A 22,048-nucleotide genomic window follows, 5' to 3' on the forward strand; every position below is an offset into this window, starting at 1 on the left:
CTGAGCCAATGCGCGCACGAGGGTCTCCCCCAAGCCAACACGCACACGAGCGTCTCCCCTGAGCCAACACGCACACGAGCGTCTCCCCTGAGCCAACGCGCGCACGAGCGTCTCCCCCGAGCCAACGTGTGCACGAGGGTCTCCCCTGAGCCAACCCGCGCACGAGCGTCTCCCCCGAGCCAACGTGCGCACGAGCGCCTCCCCTGAGCCAACGCGCGCACAAGCGCCTCCCCCGAGCCAATGCGCACACGAGCGTCTTGCCCGAGCCAACACACTTGCAAACTCTTTCCCTGGGCCGTGTTGCATGCACCGTGCTCCTGCGGCTCCTAGCACAGCTCCGGGGCTGCGGGACACGTGGGGGGCTCTCTCCCCGGGAGGTGTCGCTTGGCCCCACGGCTCCCCAGCCTCAGGGCATCCCGCTGACCCGCCAGCCCCTCCCCGTTCCCTGGGGCATCGCGTGGGCTTGCGTCTGCCGCCTCCCCATGCGCGCTCTCCTCGTCCCTTCCAGATCGTGGCCCAGAAGCGGGTGACCAAGCCGCTGTTCCTCAAGTACGGGAAGTACGCTGGCAAGTCCACCATCACGGTGAGTGTGGCCGCCCCGGCCCGGGCTCCAGGCTGGCTCCGGCTCAGCACCGCCCCCACCTCGGGCCTGCTGCTCGCCCAGCCGGCAGGGAACGGGGACGGGTGCCCGCTGGGGCCTGGAAGGGGCCTGGAAGGGGACAGGAAGGGGCAGCCCGGAGCTGCACCGCGCTCTCGCTGCCTCAGTGCCACACGGCTCTGCCAGGGAACCCGCCCGCCAGGGACCCGTCCGGCAGGCTCCGGAGCCTGATGCTCCGTGGGCAGGAGCCGTCTCTGGGGGGCTTCCCGGCGCCCTGGTCCCCCCCACCCTTGCTCAAGCTGTGGGCGGAGGGTGAAGGCCCAGCTGGGGAAGGTAAACCCTACCCCCTCCCATTCCACCTCAGGCCCCGCCCCTGGGGCCAAGCCCTGCCCACTCCCATCCTAATGCTTCCTGGCCACCTGGAGGGCCCAGTCTGCCGCGCTGCAGCCCCAGCCCCAGCCCCACCAGCTGGCCAAGGAGCAGGGCAGCCACACCCCCCAGTGGCCGGGCTTGTAGGCACTTCTGGGAAGGCTGTGCCTCCCCTTGCCTGCATCACCCGCTGCCCCTGTTTGACCCCTCGTGCCCAGGGAGGGACCCTGCCACGTCCTCCGGGGCTCCAGCACGGACGATCCTGCTGCCGGGGTGAACTCCTATTGCCCCTCTCCTCCAGCCCATCCCACCCTGGCACGGCCTTGCCCAGACCTGCCCCCACCCGGCCCCCGGCCTGGCAGACGTGGCTTAGGGCAGGGGGCAGTCCCCCCCGGATCTCAGCACGGGCCCCGCTCCTGCCCACCGAGGAAGCCCCCAGAGCCCCGCGCGGCCACGGTGGGGCGGGCTTTGTCCCTGTCTCTGAGGGCCCCTTGGCGCTGTCCCTGCAGGTGCTGTCAGAGGAGATTTCCGGGAACAACGGCTACGTGGAACTGGCCTTCCGGGCTAAGAAGCTGGACGACAAGGTGCCCGTTGCCTTCGCCCCCCCTCCCCCCTCCCCGAGGCCCCGCGAGCTGTGGGCAAAGGTGCACTCTGGGGCGCGGCCGCGCTGTGATTTACGGCGAGCTGGAGCCGGGGCGGCTGGGTGGCTCCGGTGCTGCTCTGGCACCTCCCCAACGCTCTGGTGCGGGTGGGAGAGGCTGGCGAGTGGGGGCTACCCCCCCCGCATGATGGGAGCCGCCGCGCCAGCTCGCCCCTCCCCAGCCTGGCCATGGAGCTCAGTCCCACCCTGGCTCCTCCGCTCAGCCTGCCCTTGGCACGGCGGGTTGTGCTGGGGCCACGGTCCCGGTCAAACCCAGCCCCACTGCCCAGAGCCCCTCGGGAAAGCCCGGCTGGCAGAGAGGCTGGCTGGCAAGGCACCGGGGCAGATTGCTGGGTGCTCCAAGGGCGCGGCGAGAATGCAGGAGCCACGGGCAAGGGCAGGGCCAGATGGGCACAAGGCAGCGCCAGGCATGGCCAGTTTCCCAGCGTGGCCGTGGCATGGCAGGGGCAGGGCGGTGCCCCCCAAGGCAAGAGGCCTTCAGGGAGGGGCTGGCGCAGTCTCCTGGGTGCTCAGAGCTCCCATCCCGGGCAGAGCCGGCCTCCAGCTGGGAGGAGGTGCCAAGGGAAGGTTCAGCCCGGAGGCTGTTGGGGGAGATGGCCCGGGGGTTGGCCCTGCTCTCTAGGCTGGCCCGTGCCTCATTGCACTGGCCTGGCAGGGCTGGCACCATGCCCGGGGCAGGGGGGCAGCCAGCAGCCGCGGGGCTCACGGTGCCCGTCTGCCCCCTCCCCCCGGCAGGATCTCTTCAGCAAGTCGGATCCCTTCCTGGAGCTCTACCGGATCAACGACGACGGCAGCGAGCAGCTGGTGTACCGCACCGAGGTGGGGCCCAGCCCCCCGCCAGCCCCGGGCACAGAGAGCGGGACAGGCCACGGAGGGGGGGAGCTGAGGGTCAAAGGGGTGGGGCGGGAGGAGGAGGGATGGGGGATGGGTAGCAGAGGAGGGGCTGGGCTGGGAGTGACCGGATCTAGTTACACTGAAGGGGGCAGCCCCCCCAGTGCCTCTCTTTCCAATGCTGCCCCCCCCAGCAAAGCAACCCCCCTGGCAGAGCAAGCCCCCCAGGAGCCGTAACGAGAAGAGGGCTGGGCCCCCCGCTGCTCCCTGCGCTGGCAGTGCACAATGGACATGCCAGCTGCTGCTCTGCTCCCGGCTGCCTGACGGGCCTAGGAGGGTTAGGCACTTAGCAGAGCTATTACGCTGTCAGGGGCTGTCAGCTCCTGGCTCTGGCTGTCCGCCCCTGCCGGCCGCCTGGGGCCCGCGAGCCATGCTGCGGGGAGGGGGCAAGGCTGACACTTGTGCTGCTGGTCCAGGGAGTCCCCTAGGGCAGGGCTGCCTAGGGCACAGGGCCCTCCCCTGCCTGGGTCTCCATGCCGCACCTCCACGGGGCCTGGGAGGTGGGCAGGTCCAAGGACAGGGGGGCTCTGCTCACGCTGCCCCTCTTGCTCTCTCAGGTGGTCAAGAACAACCTGAGCCCGGTGTGGGAGCCGTTCAAGGTCTCGCTGAACTCCCTGTGCAGCTGCGAGGAGCAGAGGAAACTGAGGGTGAGGAAGGGAAGGGGGCAGAGCCTACGTTGCCTGCCCTTTTGGGGAGCAGAAAGGGACCACGCCTGGAGTCCCCTGCAAGTGGGGCTTGCCCTGTCACCATGCAACCTGCCCCCAGGTTCAAAGGCAGCTGGGGCATGATGGAGCAGAGGAAATACATCCTCACGCCATAGGCTTGACCTGTGGAACTCACTGCTGCAGGACACTCGTGTGTTTGTGAGTGTAGCCGCTGCAGTGACTGGGGCCATCAGCCCTCCCACTTCAGTGCCTGAACCAGCCCACAAGAAGAGGAAGTGCCTCATCGTGTGCTGATACCTACCTGTCCAGGTGTGTCCGGCCCTTCTCCTGAAGTGTCTCGTAGGAGGGGGGATGCCAGGACTGGGAAAGGCCTGCCTCGTGAGGGAGGGAAGGTGGGTCTCTGGCTGAGCCGGGCTCTCTCCTCACAGGGTGTGGTCTTTGACTACGACTCCCGGGGGAAACACGACTTCATCGGCGAGTTTTACACCACCTTTGAGGAGATGCAGAAGGCAACGGGGGAGAACAAGGTCTGTGGTGAGGGGCGGGGCCCTGCGTGGCTGAGCGGGCCGGCCGCTGGTGAACGTGCCCGTGAGGTGACGTGGCTGTCCCCTGCCTCAGCCCCTGGCGTGTGTGCTCTGGGTGTTTGCCTGAGCTGCTCCCCGTGCGGGAGGCAAAACGTTTTCAGTGGCCCCCGGCAAGTGTCCCAAAACTGGGGCTTTCCCCTTTTTCAGGGTGTGGGGGGGGCTGTTTTTCCCCTTTTCTCCCCTGCTCTTGCCATGGAAAAGGAAAAAAGGGAAAAAAAACCCAAACTATCAAGCCAACCCCCCAATGCTCTGGGCTGTTTTTTATTTTCTTGAGCTGTTTTGAGACACAAACTTACCCTGGTGGGCATAGGCCAGGCGCGGCTGGACAAGCGGCCGCAGGGATGCGCGGGTGATGGTACCCGCGGGCGTGGGGTGTGGCATTGCCGGGTGCACCTGGGAGGCTGGGCTCCGGGGCCGCTCGCCTGCCGATCCCACATCTCCGCAGCTGTGATGGCACGTTGGAGAGTCCCCCGACCCTGCACCCCCATCCCAGCCAGATGTGACTCTCAGTCAGCCAGTGGAGTAGGAGTTTTATTGGTTCTCAGGGACACAGGCGATGGCAGCAGGAAACACTGAGAGCAGACAGCCTTACCCCCCTGAGGGGAGGGGGTCAAGGGCCTCTGAACCCCCCTGTCCTGGCTCAGGAGACCCCCCCTGCCCCACGGGGCCCTGCACAGACACAGTCACTGGGCAGCACAGGCTCCCAAAAGCAGACAGCCCCCCGCGCCGTCACCGCTGCTTTCTCTGTCGTGCTCCCAGGTGCAGTGGGACTGTATGAACCCCAAGTACAAACTCAAGAAACGCAATTACAAGAACTCGGGTGTGATCATCCTACTGGATCTGAAGGTGAGCGGGGAGCAGAGCCCGGCCCGCCCTGGGCGTCTCGGGGGGCTCAGCGTGCCCTGGGCAGTAGGAAGGGCCCCGTGCTGACCCTGGGGGAAGCCGCCCAGTGCCTGGTGGCGACTCAGTGCCCCAGCGCCATGCGGGCCCCTCGATGCCAGCGGGCCTAGCGGGGGGTGAGGGAGCCTTTGTGCTCCAGGGGAAGGCGGCTGGTCGGAGCAGCCGGCGGGACGTGCTCCAGCTCTGAGGCTGGTTGGTAAAGGAGTAGCGAGCCCGTCGGAGCCGTGTTCTGCCCTGGCGCGGTGACACTGACCGACGTGTCGCGCTGTCTCCAGACCCCTTCTCTGGCCGCGGGCTCCCGGGTCCCGGCGGGCTCGTGTCTCTCCTCCCGGGCTGCGTGTGCCTGGGTCGCTGCCTGCGGGCTGGCTAACTGGGCCTTTGTTCGGCAGCTCCACAGGGTGTACTCCTTCCTGGACTACATCATGGGCGGATGCCAGATCCACTTCACGGTGAGTGACGCCCCCAGCCGCCCTGCGGGACGGGCAGCCAGTCGGGATGAAAGCCTGGCACAGACCTGGCCCTGGGTGACCCAGGGCGGAAGGCTCAGCCCCTGGCCAGGGAACTGGCACGGCTCAGGCCCTTCCAGGGGCATGGCCGGCTCAGGAGCCAGGCAATCGGGCAGGGGGTGTTCCCCTCTTTGCCACCTGCGCCTCCCCCGGGCATGGCTCGCTGGGCTGCTCTCTGGTTCCCGGTGGGGAAATCTTCCCGGCACGCAGAGGGCCAAGGGCTGAGTGGGCGTAGAGTGCTGCGCTCACTAGGCTGCCTGGCCTGTCCCCCATATCAGCCCCGGGTGCCTCCCCCACAAGGGACTGGAATGGCAAACAGGACGTATGAGCCACCTTGGGCTTAAGAGCTCTGGCAGGGGCCCATGGAAGGGTTGCGTGCCCGGAGAGGGGTATGTGGTACCCCAAGTTCTCCGCCCTGCAGCTGCGTGGGTCCCTAGCGCGGCTCCCACTTCTGGGCCTCGCCGCGCTCCGGGCCTGACAAGAAGCGCAGGGGCCAGGAGCACACTGGCTGCCGTCCCTGGCAGCCATCAACCCCGATGACCCAGCTAGAGGGGCTGATGTTACAGCTGCGTCCCTGGGGGGCGTAGCAGGGGGCGTAGCAGGCAGCCGGCCCCCACTGTTTCACCGCAGCTGGCCCGGCTCCTGCGTGGCTCTAGCTGTCCAGAAATCCCCCGCGCTCCAGGGGGAAGGCGCCTGCTCAGCATGCAGGTGAGTTCGAACTTGGACATCTCGGCCCAGCTCGGACCCAGTAGCAGGCTCCCCCCCCCCCGAGAATCGGTTTGCTAGCCGACGGAGGTTCCGAGGGGCTTCTTAAGGGCTGCTCCCCCCCGAGCCAGCATCACGCTGCTGCCTTATGATTGATCAGTCCGAGTAATTAAAACCCTAGGTACCTGGCGCTGGCGCTAGCTGGCTGCTGTGAGGTTGTGCAAGAACCGCACGCCGCTGGGTGCTGTAGCCGGGAGTCACCGGGGGTGTCCTGACGGGTGTCCTGCTCGGCCGGTGCCGATACCCGGACGGCCGTGCGCTCGCGCTCCTCCTGCGCGTCGGGTCTGTGCCACCACAGCCGACGCCGAGAGCCCCCCAGCGCCCCCAGTCACATACAGATCCAAGGTGCCCGGCCAGGTGTCTTGGAAACCAAGCACAGTCTGAGCTTCCCCGGACCAGATGTCACAGCTGGCCAAGGACGTGTGCCCGGCTCAGTCGGAGACGTGGATCCCTCGCTGCCCCCCGGCCGGGCAATGGCGGCTCTTTGGGGCTCCCTTCTACACTCAGGTGCACGCTAGCGGCCCCTCACTCCTGACGCAGCCGGTCGCACCCTCTGCCGTACCCAGCTCCCCCGTTACCCTGACGGAGGGATCACTGCCCAGCCTGCGCTCTGTGAGCCGCACTCAGCCTGGGCCGCGTTGTTCCTGTGACCTGGGCGGGTCGGTCCCGAGATGTTGCTCCGTGAGGTGCTGCATTAGGGCCCCTCTGGAACGTGCTCACGGCCCAGGCCCGGGCCCACGTAGGTCTGAGCGTTCCTGCCATCTCGGCCCTGCTCCTGCCAGCGTCCAGGAGCGGGGCCTGCCCCTCGCTCACGGCTTCCCTCCGCTTTAGTCTTGCCCAATGCGCCCTCGGCCTGCCCGGCCTGCGCTACGGGGGCATCTGCCCCCTCTGATTACACTGGGCTGTTGTGCAGCGAACCCCCCGTGCGGCTAGCTCAGTGGTGTGTCCAGCTGCCCACGTGCATTACGCACATGGGTGTGCAAGGTTTTTTGCACGGGCAAACGGATCTCCCCCTTCCTTGGCTCTGGCCCTGAGTCTCTCTCACACTCGAGTGCTGGGCCCGGGCCAGGTTCCTTCCCCCTGCTGCGCAGCGTGTTCCAGGCCCTGCGTGGCCCTTTGCTGGTGCTCTGCACAGATTCCTCATTAAAAATGAAAAAACAAGCCGCCGCCAGATTGCCGCTTGCAAAAGCCTCGTCTCCCCGGCGTGAGTCAGACCCGCCGCCTGCGGGAAGCAGCCTGCTGGGCCGTGCTCCGCGGCGGGGTACAAGGCGAGAGCCGCGCGTGGGGCCCGGGAGCGAGGCCCGTCCTGGGGGGAGACATCGTGTCCCCTCGCAACAGGGCGCGGCTGGAAGGGGGAGGACGGAGCAAAGCGCCGGCGGGCCCCACCCAGCAGCCAGGAGAGACGTGCGCAGGCACTTCTGGAAAACTCTTGACACGGGCTGGTGCCGGCCTGGCAAAGCAATATCACCTCCCCCCCCCCCGCCTGGCAAAGCAATATCACCTCCCCCCCCCCGCCTGGCAAAGCAATATCACCTCCCCCCCCCCCCCTGGCAAAGCAATATCACCTCCCCCCCCCCCGCCTGGCAAAGCAATATCACCTCCCCCCCCCCCCGCCTGGCAAAGCAATATCACCTCCCCCCCCCCCCGCCTGGCAAAGCAATATCACCTCCCCCCCCCCGCCTGGCAAAGCAATATCACCTCCCCCCCCCCCGCCTGGCAAAGCAATATCACCTCCCCCCCCCCCCGCCTGGCAAAGCAATATCACCTCCCCCCCCGCCTGGCAAAGCAATATCACCTCCCCCCCCGCCTGGCAAAGCAATATCACCTCCCCCCCCCCCGCCTGGCAAAGCAATATCACCTCCCCCCCCGCCTGGCAAAGCAATATCACCTCCCCCCCCCCCCCGCCTGGCAAAGCAATATCACCTCCCCCCCCCCGCCTGGCAAAGCAATATCACCTCCCCCCCCCCCGCCTGGCAAAGCAATATCACCTCCCCCCCCCGCCTGGCAAAGCAATATCACCTCCCCCCCCCCGCCTGGCAAAGCAATATCACCTCCCCCCCCCCCCCCGCCTGGCAAAGCAATATCACCTCCCCCCCCGCCTGGCAAAGCAATATCACCTCCCCCCCCCCGCCTGGCAAAGCAATATCACCCCCCCCCCCGCCTGGCAAAGCAATATCACCTCCCCCCCCCCCCCGCCTGGCAAAGCAATATCACCTCCCCCCCCCCCGCCTGGCAAAGCAATATCACCTCCCCCCCCCCCCCGCCTGGCAAAGCAATATCACCTCCCCCCCCCCGCCTGGCAAAGCAATATCACCTCCCCCCCCGCCTGGCAAAGCAATATCACCTCCCCCCCCGCCTGGCAAAGCAATATCACCTCCCCGCCCCCCCCCCGCCTGGCAAAGCAATATCACCTCCCCCCCCCCGCCTGGCAAAGCAATATCACCTCCCCCCCCCCGCCTGGCAAAGCAATATCACCTCCCCCCCCCGCCTGGCAAAGCAATATCACCTCCCCCCCCCAGCAAAGCAATATCACCTCCCCCCCACCTGGCAAAGCAATATCACCTCCCCGCCCCCGCCTGGCAAAGCAATATCACCTCCCCCCCCCCCCGCCTGGCAAAGCAATATCACCTCCCCCCCCCCCCGCGCCTGGCAAAGCAATATCACCTCCCCCCCCGCCTGGCAAAGCAATATCACCTCCCCCCCCGCCTGGCATAACAATATCACCTCCCCGCCCCCCCCGGCTGGCATAACAATATCACCTCCCCCGGCTGGCAAAGCAATATCACCTCCCCCCCAGCCTGGCATAACAATATCACCTCCCCCCCGGCTGGCATAACAATATCACCTCCCCCCAGCCTGGCATAACAATATCACCTCCCCCCCCTGGCATAACAATATCACCTCCCCCCAGCCTGGCAAAGCAATATCACCCCCCCCCCCGCCTGGCAAAGCAATATCACCTCCCCGCCCCCTCCGCCTGGCATAACAATATCACCTCCCCCCCCGGCTGGCAAAGCAATATCACCTCCCCCCCCCCAGCCTGGCATAACAATATCACCTCCCCCCCCCCGGCTGGCATAACAATATCACCTCCCCCCAGCCTGGCAAAGCAATATCACCTTCCCCCCCCCGGCTGGCATAACAATATCACCTTCCCCCCCCCCCCGGCTGGCAAAGCAATATCACCTCCCCCCCAGCCTGGCATAGCAATATCACCTTCCCCCCCCCGGCTGGCATAACAATATCACCTCCCCCCCAGCCTGGCATAACAATATCACCTCCCCCCCCCCCCGGCTGGCATAACAATATCACCTCCCCCCCAGCCTGGCAAAGCAATATCACCTTCCCCCCCCCGGCTGGCATAACAATATCACCTTCCCCCCCCCGGCTGGCAAAGCAATATCACCTCCCCCCCAGCCTGGCATAGCAATATCACCTTCCCCCCCCCGGCTGGCATAACAATATCACCTCCCCCCCAGCCTGGCATAGCAATATCACCTTCCCCCCCCCGGCTGGTATAACAATATCACCCCCCAGCCTGGCAAAGCAATATCACGCCCCCCCCCCCCAGGCTGGCAAACAATATCACCCCCCCAGGCTGGCAAGGCAGTGTCACCCCCCAGCCGCACTGCAAGCCCACGCCGCAGCCCGGGCCAACGCCCAGGAGGGTGTCGCAGGGGAGGGCATTCGAGACGGGTGGTTTAAAAAGATTTCTTCTGCCGGAGGCTCCCGCCTGCGGCCCGTGAGCCCGGGGGGTTCCCTGCCCCTCGGCGTGGCTCGGCAGCTGGAGGGGCTCCCTGGGGCCGCTGGGGAGCCGGGGGCTGGTCTGGGTTCTTGTGGCACGTGCCTGGCTGGCCCTGCGGGGTAGGGTCTCTCTTGGCGCGGGGGGCAGGTCGTGTTGGGGGCCGGTTCCCGTCTTTCCCCCGGACGGAGCAGTGGGGGGCCGGTTCCCGTCTTTCCCCCCGACGGAGCAGTGGGGGGCCGGAGGCGAAGGGCGCTGAGATCCGGGCGGGGAGGGCTAGTGCCACCCCTCCCGCCAGCTCGGGGCGGATGGGCTAGTGAAAACCCGGCCAGCCGAGGCGCCTCGGGGCCCTTGGGGGTCCCCCAGGGCAAAGGGGAGCAGCTGGCTCCCATCCTCCTTGCCTGCCCCCTGCTGGAGCCGGAGAGCGGCAGAGATGCTGCTGCCTTTGCTGGGCCCCGCGAGGGGCAGGGTGGTGGCGAGTCCCCTGGGGGAGCAGCCCGGCAGGCCGCGGGCGGGCTGGGCGAGGAGCTCAGAGCAGACAGCGCCTCGGGGTCCGTGCCGGGAGGGGACGGTGCCCTGACCCAGCCGCTGGCTCTGCTGACCCCCCACCTCCCCACAGGTGGCCATTGACTTCACAGCGTCCAACGGGGACCCCCGGAACAGCTGCTCCCTGCACTACATCAACCCCTACCAGCCCAACGAGTACCTGAAGGCCCTGGTGGCCGTGGGAGAGATTTGCCAGGACTACGACAGGTGAGGCAGCCCCGAGCCAGGGGCCAAGGGCTCTCCGGCCGCTGGGGGATGCCGGGCCGTGGTGCGGGCCGTGGTGGCTGGCTGCTAGGGTCTCTCTCGCCTGCTACCTGCCCACGGAGCCTCCCCAGCCCCTGGCCTGCTGGGAGCCCCTGGGACCCCCCCTGTCAGGCGGGGCCAGGCCGGCGGGAGTCCCTGCCCTTAGCCGGGTGCTGCTCCGTTCCGCAGGCTCCGTGGGCAGCAGGGTCTGTCGCAGGCGCTGAGCAGGGAGGGGCCGGTGTCGGGGGTTGGTTGTGCCCTGCCTGGGCCCCCCACTGGCTGGGGATTCCTTTATGGGGACTTGGGGGCTGGGCGCCGGAGCAGGCGGGACCTTCTGACCTCGGCTTCCTTCCAGCGATAAGAAATTCTCCGCCTTGGGGTTTGGTGCAAGGATCCCCCCCAACTACGAGGTAAGACCCCTGCAGGGCAAGAAGCAGGCTGGGGAGGGAGCTGAGGAGCAGCATGATGTATGGGGCTGAGGAGCGGGGGCAGGGGGGCCATGGGGCTGAGGAGCTGGGGGAAAACGGTGCCATGGGGCTGAGGAGCAGGACGGGGGTGCCATGAGGCTGAGGAGCGGGGGCGGGGGTGCTATGGGGCTGAGGAGCTAGGGGAAAACGGTGCCATGGGGCTGAGGAGCAGGACGGGGGTGCCATGGGGCTGAGGAGCGGGGGCGGGGGTGCTATGGGGCTGAGGAGCTAGGGGAAAACGGTGCCATGGGGCTGAGGAGCGGGGGCGGGGGTGCTATGGGGCTGAGGAGCTAGGGGAAAATGGTGCCATGGGGCTGAGGAGCGGGAGCGGGGTGCTATGGGGCTGAGAAGCTGGGGGAAAACGGTGCCATGGGGCTGAGGAGGGGGGGGGCGGGGGTGCCATGGGGCTGAGGAGCGGGAGCGGGGTGCTATGGGGCTGAGGAGCTGGGGGAAAATGGTGCCATGGGGCTGAGGAGCGGGGCGGGGGTGCCATGGTGCTGAGGAGCGGGGGCGGGGTGCTATGGGGCTGAGGAGGGGGGGCGGGGGTGCCATGGGGCTGAGGAGCTGGGGGAAAATGGTGCCATGGGGCTGAGGAGCGGGGGGAAAACGGTGCCATGGGGCTGAGGAGCGGCGGCGGGGGTGCCATGGGGCTGAGGAGCGGGGCGGGGGTGCCATGGGGCTGAGGAGCTGGGGGAAAATGGTGCCATGGGGCTGAGGAGCTGGGGGAAAATGGTGCCATGGGGCTGAGGAGCGGGGCGGGGGTGCCATGGGGCTGAGGAGCTGGGGGAAAACGGTGCCATGGGGCTGAGGAGCGGGGCGGGGATGCCATGGGGCTGAGGAGCGGGGCGGGGCTGCCATGGGGCTGAGGAGCTGGGGGAAAACGGTGCCATGGGGCTGAGGAGCGGGGCGGAGGTGCCATGGGGCTGAGGAGGGGGGGCGGGGTGCTATGGGGCTGAGGAGCGGGGCGGGGGTGCCGTGGGGCTGAGGAGCGGGGGCGGGGGTGCCATGGGGCTGAGGAGCTGGGGGAAAACGGTGCCATGGGGCTGAGGAGCGGGGCGGGGATGCCATGGGGCTGAGGAGCGGGGCGGGGCTGCCATGGGGCTGAGGAGCTGGGGGAAAACGGTGCCATGGGGCTGAGGAGCGGGGCGGAGGTGCCATGGGGCTGAGGAGGGGGGGCGGGGTGCTATGGGGCTGAGGAGCGGGGCGGGGGTGCCGTGGGGCTGAGGAGCGGGGGCGGGGGTGCCATGGGGCTGAGGAAGGGGGCGGGGTGCTACGGGGATTCCCACGACTGCCATTCTCTGTGCTCTCTGCCAGGTTTCCCACGATTTCGCCATCAACTTCAATCCGGAGGATGACGAGTGTGAGGGTAAGGAGCCGGCAGCGGCGGGAGGGCCCGGGGCCCCCTGGGGACAGCCAGGCCTCACCCCGGATTTCCCCCGAGGGCCCTGCCCCCCCCTCCCTGCTGAGCGCGGCCGCGTCCCCCCAGCCGACACGTCTGGCCTCTGCGCTGGAGGGGCGGACCCGGGTTCCAGTCGGGGGGCTCCTCCGGAGGCGACCCAGGCCCCGCTCGCTGACAGCTGGAGCGAGTCAGGCCGTAGCGCCCCTGAGCGGGGCAGGACTGGGTAAATCCTGGCACCCTCCTGGCCCTGCCCCATCAGCCTCCTCCCGGGCGACAGGCGGAGAGCGGTCGGCAGCCCTGGCCCGGGTGTGTCCCATTTACCCACCCAGGCGGCTCCTCACCCCGCCCGCTGTCCCCCCCAGGCATTCAGGGCGTGGTGGAATCCTACCAGAACTGCCTGCCGAAAATCCAGCTCTACGGCCCCACCAACGTGTCCCCCATCATCTCCAAGGTGGCCAGGGTGGCGGCGGCGGAGGAGAGAACGAGGGAGGCCTCCGTGAGTACCTGCCCCGGCGCTGTGGGGCCTGCAGGGCGGCCCAGGGGCCTGGGATCTCCGGCGCTTGCTTCTCCGGGTGACGAGCCCGGGCGGAGCCGAATCCACTGGGATGTCTCTTGCCCAGCTGGGCCAGGCCGCTCTGGGAGGCCACAGGCCTGAGCTGGGTGTGGCGTGCCTCCCTTGCCCATAGCGGGGTGCAGTTTGCAGCAGCTGAGACCTGCCCAACTCATTTCACACGTGATCCTCCAGGGTTTGTGTCCCGTGTCCCCAGCGGCACGACGCTGCCGCCCTGGCCCAGTGGCTCGGGGTGACTTTGCCGGAAGTGCCTAGGGCCGGCTGACGTTCGGAGAGGTGGCCGGCTCCTAAGCCAGTGGGTCCCTCGGGGTGGCTGGCTCCCGGCTCGTGGGAGGCAGAGTTGACTCTGCCCCTTGCTGCAGCAGGAGGGCCGGCCGGGAAGCTGGTGGCCGGGGAAGGGAGGATGCACGGAGCAGAGACGGTGCAAGCTGCCTCCCTGCGAGATGTTCGGGGCAGTGGTTCAGGACTCAGACCCAGCAGGGAGGGACCCGTCCGGCTCGGCATGGCAAGGCGCTGCTGCCGTCCCCCTGTGGCTGAGGGCTCGCCCCGGCCCAAAGGCACGCCAGCTCCTCCGTGGCAGCCAGGCCCAGGGCTCACGGTCACACGTGGCCCCTGCCACTGCCCAGCTGAGTAAAAGAGCCCGAGTCGCAGCGACTCCCAGAACAGGCCTCCCTGGCCCTCTGCTCCCACGGCCCCGCCCGGCCTCCAGCCGCTGGGAACCAGTCGCCAAGAGCTCAGGGCAGGTCCCGGGGGGTTCATGGGCTGGGCCAGAGGTTGTGCCAGGTCTTTGGGGGCGCTGGGGCGATGGGGAGGCATGGAGCAGCTTCCCAGCTCCGGAGACGCAGGGCCACGGTCTAATGGGGCCAGTGACCCCGGCCTCCACGCTGGCTGTAAAGTCCCGTGGGCAGAGGTGGCATATCAGGCCTCATGCGCCTGCCGCGGGGGCTGGCCTCTGCAGCGGGTGCGTGCGCTCTCCTTCAAGCCCGTCAATTATTTACACCCGCGGCCGCGGCGCGTTTCAGGAAATGTCAGCTCCTTCGGGGAACTCCCTGGCTATTTCCTCGCTGAATCATTTACGGCGCCATCCCAGGCTATCAATTAATGACGGCGGCTAATGCCTGGTCCTCAGCCTGCTCGCGGAGCCCGCGCCGGGGCCGGGGGCCTGGCAGCCGCAAGACGGGGCGGGAAGGAATCGGTCACTGCCTGAACTGGGAGTGGGCACGGGCGGTGGGTGAACCTCGCCCTGGGGGAGGCAAGTCCCCAGCCCCACCCTTGCTGCCCGAGGCCCCGATCCAGCTGCCCAGGGTCCCCGTGGGAGCCACGTCCCCTCCCCTTTAAGGACAGGCCACCCCCCTCTCCTCAGTGGGAGGCAGACAGTCTCAGCCTCCCCGGCCCTGGAAGCACTGGCAGGGCACGTGGCACGTGGCCCCGGCCTCCCCTGGCCCTGAAGCACCGGGAGGGCACGTGGCCCTGGCCTCCCCTGGCCCTGGAAGCACCAGGAGGATACGTGGCATGTGGCCCCTGCCTCCTCTGGCCCTGGAAGCACCGGGAGGGCACGTGGCACGTGGCCCCGGCCTCCCCTGGCTCTGGAAGCACCAGGAGGATACGTGGCATGTGGCCCCTGCCTCCTCTGGCCCTGGAAGCACCGGGAGGGCATGTGGCACATGGATCCGGCCTCCCCTGGCCCTGGAAGCACCAGGAGGGCACGTGGCTCCGGCCTCCCCTGGCCCTGGAAGCACCAGGAGGGCACGTGGCTCCGGCCTCCCCTGGCCCTGGGAGCACCGGGAGGGCACGTGGCCCTGGCCTCCCCTGGCCCTGGGAGCACCGGGAGGGCACGTGGCACGTGGCCCTGGCCTCCCCTGGCCCTGGGAGCACCGGGAGGGCACGTGGCCTGTGGCCCTGGCCTCCCCTGGCCCTGGGAGCAAGGGGAGAGCAGATGGCGCGTGGCCCCAGTCTCTAACACGGTCCCAGCCTCAGGCAGGGGCTGAAGCAGGCAGCCCCAGGAGACGGGGGGAGCTGCGCTGAAGGGGGGGCCGGGGGCGGAGCCGCTGGGCGCTGGGGAAGGCACTGCCCCGCAGCTCTGCCCAGTCACCCGCGGGCGCTCTCCCACCTCCCCCCCGCAGCAATACTACATCCTGCTGATCCTGACGGACGGGGTGGTGACCGACATGGCCGACACGCGGGAGGCCATCGTGCGGGCCTCCTACCTGCCCATGTCCATCATCATCGTGGGCGTGGGCAACGCGGACTTCACGGACATGCAGATCCTGGACGGCGACGACGGGGTGCTGCGTTCCCCCAAGGGGGAGCCCGTCCTGCGCGACATCGTGCAGTTCGTCCCCTTCCGAGAGTTCAAGAACGTGAGTCGGCCCCCACGGCTCCTGCCGTCGCCGCCTCGTGGCTGCGACCACAGCATGTGCCCCTCACCGTGGCATCAGGGAGGAGGGCCTAGTGGGGGGGGCACAGGGCTGGGGCTCGGGTGAGCTGGCTCTGCCACAGACTCTAGCTGTGACTCTGTGCCTCAGTTTCCCCAGACCTGGGCTGGTGGCTCTGCTGCACCTTCGGGGGTGGAGCGAGCGTAAGCCGAGGATGGCGCTCAGACACTGCGGTGACGAGAGCCGTGCACTCCGGAGGGTTAGGAAGGGGGCCAGCAGTATCCCCCTCAACCCAGAGAGGATCAGGTCTGTCCCAGCCAACCTGGCACCATGGGGCTCCCAGGGGTGCCAGCCTGCTCCGCTGACCCTCTCCCGGGCTCTGGGGGCAGGATTCAGGGCATGTTCTAACGGTGAAGGCAGCTGCGAAGGGCTAAGGAAAGGCCTCTCTTCCTCACCTGCCCTTTGGTCTCCCTGCAGAGAGGGGACAGACCCTGGTCACTAGCTTGGGTCGCCATCGTGTTCCCTCTACAGTTTTCCATCCATGTGCGGAATGCATTTTGTTCTGTGCACTGAGGCATGTGTGGCTGTGCACCACCAAGGTGTTCCCCCCCCCCCACACACGCACTCACTGCAGGAGCCAGAGCAGTCCAGCAGCCTGCCCAGCCCTCTCCCAGCCCGCTGCACCCCGCTTCTCCGCGCCCACGGGAAGCAGAGCACCCAGAGGCCAGGGCAGAAGTGGAGCCCAGCCAGGAGAGGGTGGCATGGTGGAGTGGGACAAGCAGCTGGGCCTCTCTGGATCCCCTGCTGCTACCCCACACAAGGGTCCCCTGGGTCCCTCCCATCCATAGGCCACCGCAGGGCCCCCAGCACACAAAGCCTGGGGCGGCCGCCCCAAATCGTCCTAGGGCCAAGATAGGATGTCGGGAGACGTGTTTGCCCACAGGCGGGAGAGGCGTTGTCTTGTATCACTGTCCCGTGTGGCAGGCGTCTGGTTTCACCCACCCAGGGCCGTGCCCACACGCCAGCTAGACACCCGCACCGGCCTGTGGCACGTGACTCGGGCTCGGGGCCTCGTTAGCTGCAGTGTGTGCGTTCGGCTCCGGGCCCCCACTGCGCCGGGGTCTGAGCCCAAGCGCCTACACCGCATGTCAAGGGCCCCGGGCCTGCGTCAGCCGGGGGGTCTAATGCTGTGAAAACAGGCCCCTGGCCCTCACTGGCCTGGAGCGCGCTGGCCGAGGGGCACCGCAGGTGACGGGCGTGTGGGAGGGGTGTTGCAGGGAGGGGGGCAGATCGTCACATGCCTGGAGATTTGGCGGCGCTGGTTCCGGCAGGGGCTGGCAGGTCCTGGGATGAGCTTGGGGAGGGTGGGACTGGAGGTTGTTCCAAAGCTTGTCCCATTAGCAGAGGTTGGACCCATGAAAAATCTAACCCCCCACCTTGTGTCTCTGAGCCACTGAGACCCACACGCTGCAACACCACTGAACCCTCTGCAGCTCTCTAGGAACCTGTGGAACTCAGCGCTGGGGGGCACCTCTGGGGGCTTCTGTGGAACCTGGGAGCTGTGTGTAGCTCTGGGGGGGTGGCAGGGGGGCTCTGTGTCTGGGACCCGGGAGCTGTGTGTAGCTCTGGGGGGATGGCAGGGGGGCTCTGTGTCTGGGCCCCGGGAGCTGTGTGTAGCTCTGGGGGGATGGCAGGGGGGCTCTGTGTCTGGGCCCCGGGAGCTGTGTGTAGCTCTGGGGGGATGGCAGGGGGGCTCTGTGTCTGGGCCCCGGGAGCTGTGTGTAGCTCTGGGGGGATGGCAGGGGGGCTCTGTGTCTGGGCCCCGGGGAGCTGTGTGTAGCTCTGGGGGGGTGGCAGGGGGGCTCTGTGTCTGGGCCCCGGGGAGCTGTGTGTAGCTCTGGGGGGGTGGCAGGGGGGCTCTGTGTCTGGGCCCCGGGAGCTGTGTGTAGCTCTGGGGGTGGCGGCAGGGGGGCTCTGTGTCTGGGCCCCGGGAGCTGTGTGTAGCTCTGGGGGGGTGGCAGGGGGGCTCTGTGTCTGGGCCCCGGGAGCTGTGTGTAGCTCTGGGAGGGTGGCAGGGGGGCTCTGTGTCTGGGCCCCGGGGAGCTGTGTGTAGCTCTGGGGGGGTGGCAGGGGGGCTCTGTGTCTGTCCCCCAGGAGCTGTGTGTAGCTCTGGCGGGATAGCAGGGGGGCTCTGTGTCTGGGCCCCGGGAGCTGTGTGTAGCTCTGGGGGGATGGCAGGGGGGCTCTGTGTCTGGGCCCCGGGGAGCTGTGTGTAGCTCTGGGGGGGTGGCAGGGGGGCTCTGTGTCTGTCCCCCAGGAGCTGTGTGTAGCTCTGGGGGTGGCGGCAGGGGGGCTCTGTGTCTGTCCCCCGGGAGCTGTGTGTAGCTCTGGGAGGGTGGCAGGGGGGCTCTGTGTCTGTCCCCCAGGAGCTGTGTGTAGCTCTGGGGGTGGCGGCAGGGGGGCTCTGTGTCTGTCCCCCGGGAGCTGTGTGTAGCTCTGGGGGGATGGCAGGGGGGCTCTGTGTCTGGCACCAGTGCATGGGCTAATGGCACAGTTATGCTCGGCAGGGACAAGGGGGCAGAGTGGGGGGGGAGGTAGGTAGCGGGCAGGAGCCGGGAGATGCCCAGCCTGACGGCTGCCCTCTGTCTTGCAGGCCTCTGCCACGGCGCTGGCGAAGTGCGTGCTGGCCGAGGTGCCGAAGCAGGTGGTGGAGTATTACAGTTACAAAGCCCTCCCGCCCCGCTGCCCCAAAGCCGAGTGGCCCGACTCCACCCTCAACTCCCCCCAGTGAGGGACCCTCCCCCTCCGGGACCCCCTGTCCTGCCTCCCTCCGCCAGCCCCTCCCACCATGGACAAAGCCAGGAAAGGAAAAGGATCGCGAGCGCGTCGGTGTCTGACTCCCACGGGGCCCCCTGCCAGCGAGCCTCCCCCAGTGCCCCCCTGCCACGCTGCCCCCACTCGCCAGGCTGGCTGTGGCCACGGATTGCCTTGCGAGCAGCGCCGGGAGAGCGGGTGGGGCGCCAGCCGGGCAAAGGCCCACAGGGCGGGCGGGAGCAGGGGCGGAGGGGCCATGCCTGGCAGGATTCTCACTCGGGAGGGGCCTCGTGGGCACTGGGCGGGGTCCCATGAGCAGTGGGGATGGGCTAGGCAGCCCCTCAGCCCTAGCTGCTGGGTTCCAGTCGCTGACCAACCCATCTGTGCAGTGAGTTTGCTGGGTCTCAGGCCAGATCCTAGTGCAGGCGTCCCCAGTGCTTCCAGCGCTGGCTCAGGTCTGGACGGAACAATTCCCGGGTGAGCTGGGAGACTTCCTCGGATTGGCTGCGACTCCCCCTTGCCCGCCTCCTGGGGAAGAGCAGCCAATCAGGCCTGCTGCAGGGAATCCGCACCTATGCACCCAGTGTCGCGTCCCCTGTCTGTGAGCGCTTCTGTCCATGCCACCATTCCCCCTCTGCTGCCCGGCACACAGCTGGCATCCCCAGCCCTGGACCAGCACCCCCCTGGCTGCGGGCCATGCCAGCGTCCCCGGGGGGACCCTGCTGCCTGCCAAAGTGGCACAAGAAGCAACCTGACTGTCCTTTGCAATGGGGCCGGAGGGGCCGCTTCACAGGTTGGCATGTGCCCGGCACAGCGGACGTACCAGGGCCCCAGTGCGTTGGGCTGGTGCCAGGGGAGGTGGCGCAAGATGCCCCATGTCACGGTGCGTGGGAGCGGGCCCCAGTCCTGCTGCTGCCTCTGTCCCTCTCACCTCAGACGGTCCCAAGCGGGGCCCGTTCCCCGGCCCTCCCGCACTTCCCAGCAGAGCCTCCTCTCGAACAGCCCCAAGAACCAGGCCGCACTGCTCAGCCCCATTGTGACTGGCAGGGGATCCGTTAGGTGCCCGTCCCACCTCTGCAGCGTGGTGGGAGACAACAACCAGGGAGCCAAGTGACAGAGGCTTTGCCGCATCCGTGCAGCGAGGCGGGGCCCGAGGCGTGGCGAGGCCGATGCCACCGCCAAGAGGGCTCCCCGACCACTCGGCGCTGCTGCGCTTGTCCATTTCACGCCCCCGTTAAGTGCATGATGCTGGCTGGGCTCGCTCGCGGAGGCGTTGTTTCCAGCGGCGCGTGGTTCTCCGTGTGCTGTGTGCTTGTCTGTCACTGTGCCGTCACTTGGCGTCTGCATGACCAAGCTTGTATCCTTGCTGTCTGGGAGGAACGAGCCAATAAAGGCAATGTTACATTTTCCCACGTGTCGGTGCATTTTATTGGAAGCTGCCAGAGCAGAGCGCTGGATTCCTGCCGTACCCCGGTGCTAATCAGCCCCTTCCCTGAAGCGTGAGGACGGATGGCCCTTTCCACCTCGTCTCATTGCTGACTCAGCAGACGCGTCTCTTGGCTTTTTCCACTCAACTCATCTGATGAAGTGGGTTTTGCCCATAGAAGCTCACGATTCTCTATATTTTTGTTAGTCTCTAAGGTGCCACAGGAGTCCTTGTTGTATTTAAATTACAGATTAACATGGCTCCCCCTTGGAGACTTCTTGGCAATAATACATTTTTACAAAAAAACCTGGTAAATCCGCCCCCCCCAAACAAACAAACAAACAAACAAACAAACAAACAAAGCACGTTGTTACCTTCCAGGTCAAGCTGCCAGATCCCACAGTGCAAATGGAAAACTGAAGCACCGACATTTAAACTGAGCCCTGGAGTCCTCCCAGCTACAAGTTGGCTCATTGATTATGGTATTTATGAAATGGATTGAAAACGGGCCCGTGAAGAGGTCTCGCAATGCACTTCTTAGCTGCTGTGATTCTGGGAGGGGGGCTGAGACCCGTACTCAGTCTAATGCTGTTCAAGAATTGAATCAATACCATGGGTGAAAATATACAATTGTGGATGAAGTTTGCAGACACAACGAGGTTTGGTGGGGAGGTAATAATGAGGAGGGCGCTTGGCAATCCGGATTGCTGGGTAAAATGGGCATAATAAACTGGCGGCATGTCGGGGACCCCTCGATCCTGCACCCCCGTTCACAGCAAGATGAGACTCCGCCGGCCAGTAGAACAGAGAGGGGTTTATTGCTCCTCTGGGATACAGCGCAGCACAGACGTGACGTGGCTACAAGAGTCAGGGCCAGGATACCTCAGACCCCTTGGGTAGGGGGTCCATCACCCCCTCAACCCCCAGCACTCAGTCTGTTCCCTTCATGTTTCCCAGTCAGAAACTGCCTGGCTCCCAGACCCTGCCCCCCAGCCAGGTGGCCGTCTCTGCCTCCCTTCGGGTACGTCTAGACTACAGAGTTTTGTCGACAGAAGTTTTGTCGACAGATACTGTCCACGAAGCTTCTGTCGACAAAGAGCGTCTACACTACATTCAGTTCTGACATGGCAGTGTAGACGCAAGGACAGTTTACATGCAATAACACCTTCTGTCGACAGAACTCAGCGGTAGTGTAGACGCAGGTATAGTTTTGTCGACAAAAGTCCACTTTTGTCGAAAAAACTCTGTAGTCTAGACACACCCTTCCTTTGTCTCTCCCCTGGGAAGAGCCTTGTTATCGGCCCAGGCTGGGACTAGGTGTCTGGGCCAATCCACATGTGGGTGAGTCGGTGGGAATCACACAGCCCAGCGCAGGGGGACCCCGGGTTACAGAGCAGACAGCCCCCCACTATGTCACATAAACCACCGTGGATTGAATACAAGACGGAAAACATGAGTTCCTGGTGTGCTCTAGGACAATGGCGGTCTTTGACTAGAGGCTTTCTCTTTGAACATGGGCTATAGGTGAGTGTAAATAGTAACGCTATCTATGGAACTGGCTTTACTGAAATGCCATGTCCAGCTCTTGGTATCTCCCCCTTTAAAAGGATGCTGAAAAATGAGTGCCCAGAGGAGATCCATGAAGGAAATGCATCTTCCCGTGAGAGACTAAAGGAGCCCAGGCTGTTTAGCTGTCAAAGGAAAGGTGCCAGGTGACTTGGTCACTGCAGAAGCAGCTACCCAGGGAGAAGATAACTGCTAGTAGCGGGTGTGAGGCCGTGGGGAGACTGTCTGGCTCGTAACCCACTGCTCGGTCCTGGCTGTGTAGTTTGAATCCCCAGGATTCACTGCACATGTGGATTGGCCCAGACACCTAGTCCCAGCCTGCGGCAGATAAGAAGGCTGTTCCCAGAGAGAGAGAAAGGAACGGCCACCTGGCTGGGGGGTAGGGCCTGGGACTGGGTCACTCTTCGCTGGGGGAAGCGTGAGGGGAGCAGACTAAGTCCAGGACGGGGATTCAGGGGCCCGTGAACCCCTTTCCCCCAAGGAATAAGGCTCAGCCCTGTCTCCTGCGGTAACATCGACCCTACGCTACGCCGGGTCTCTGAGAGCCAATAACCCATCTGCTCCACTGGCCGGCTGAGATTCACCTCCGGCTGCGGACGGGGGCGCAGGGTGGGGGGCTCCCCAACGCGTCCTCAGAGAGGGCTCTTGCCTCTAGCAGATCGAGGCAGAACAAGACACAACGCCCGGGGAGCCAAGTCAGCGATGTTCAGCTGAGAAGCCAGATGCACATGTGGGTAGCAAAGGGAATTCAGCCGTGGCAGTGACCAAGGGACATGGCAGATGTTCTTCTGAACCACATGGAGCAGTCCAGTCCCGTTAGGATGCAGGAGCGGGCGGGTAGCCGTGGCCAGCCTGGGTTACAGCGGAGTCAGAGGAGAGGTTCTTAATAGCTCCCTCTGGTCTTCAGAGCTACGATCATGCCCCTCAGTTCTCTGCAGGGCTGAAATGCAGGCTACCCCC

The 22,048-nt window shown here is 66.3% G+C and overlaps 1 protein-coding gene across 1 annotated transcript in view; it reads left to right on the forward strand.

Moving 5' to 3' along the window:
* The window catches only part of CPNE7 (copine 7), a 37,405-nt gene extending 17,901 nt beyond the window's left edge, over nt 1-19,504 (forward strand). Inside the window, exons 4-16 of the mRNA XM_075939837.2 lie at nt 509-583; nt 1,477-1,551; nt 2,364-2,447; nt 3,077-3,166; nt 3,613-3,711; nt 4,528-4,614; nt 5,058-5,117; nt 10,301-10,434; nt 10,826-10,880; nt 12,252-12,303; nt 12,699-12,832; nt 15,031-15,267; nt 17,936-19,504. Of these exons, the coding sequence (XP_075795952.2) occupies nt 509-583; nt 1,477-1,551; nt 2,364-2,447; nt 3,077-3,166; nt 3,613-3,711; nt 4,528-4,614; nt 5,058-5,117; nt 10,301-10,434; nt 10,826-10,880; nt 12,252-12,303; nt 12,699-12,832; nt 15,031-15,267; nt 17,936-18,073 (1,320 nt within the window). The 3' untranslated portion in view covers nt 18,074-19,504. The remainder of the gene's footprint in view (nt 1-508; nt 584-1,476; nt 1,552-2,363; nt 2,448-3,076; nt 3,167-3,612; nt 3,712-4,527; nt 4,615-5,057; nt 5,118-10,300; nt 10,435-10,825; nt 10,881-12,251; nt 12,304-12,698; nt 12,833-15,030; nt 15,268-17,935) is intronic.
* Nucleotides 19,505-22,048: the final 2,544 nt, after the last annotated feature.

The sequence above is a fragment of the Pelodiscus sinensis genome, chromosome 12 (genome assembly GCF_052426305.1).
Source record: "Pelodiscus sinensis isolate ZL-2025 chromosome 12, ASM5242630v1, whole genome shotgun sequence".
In the NCBI taxonomy this organism is placed as follows: domain Eukaryota; kingdom Metazoa; phylum Chordata; order Testudines; family Trionychidae; genus Pelodiscus; species Pelodiscus sinensis.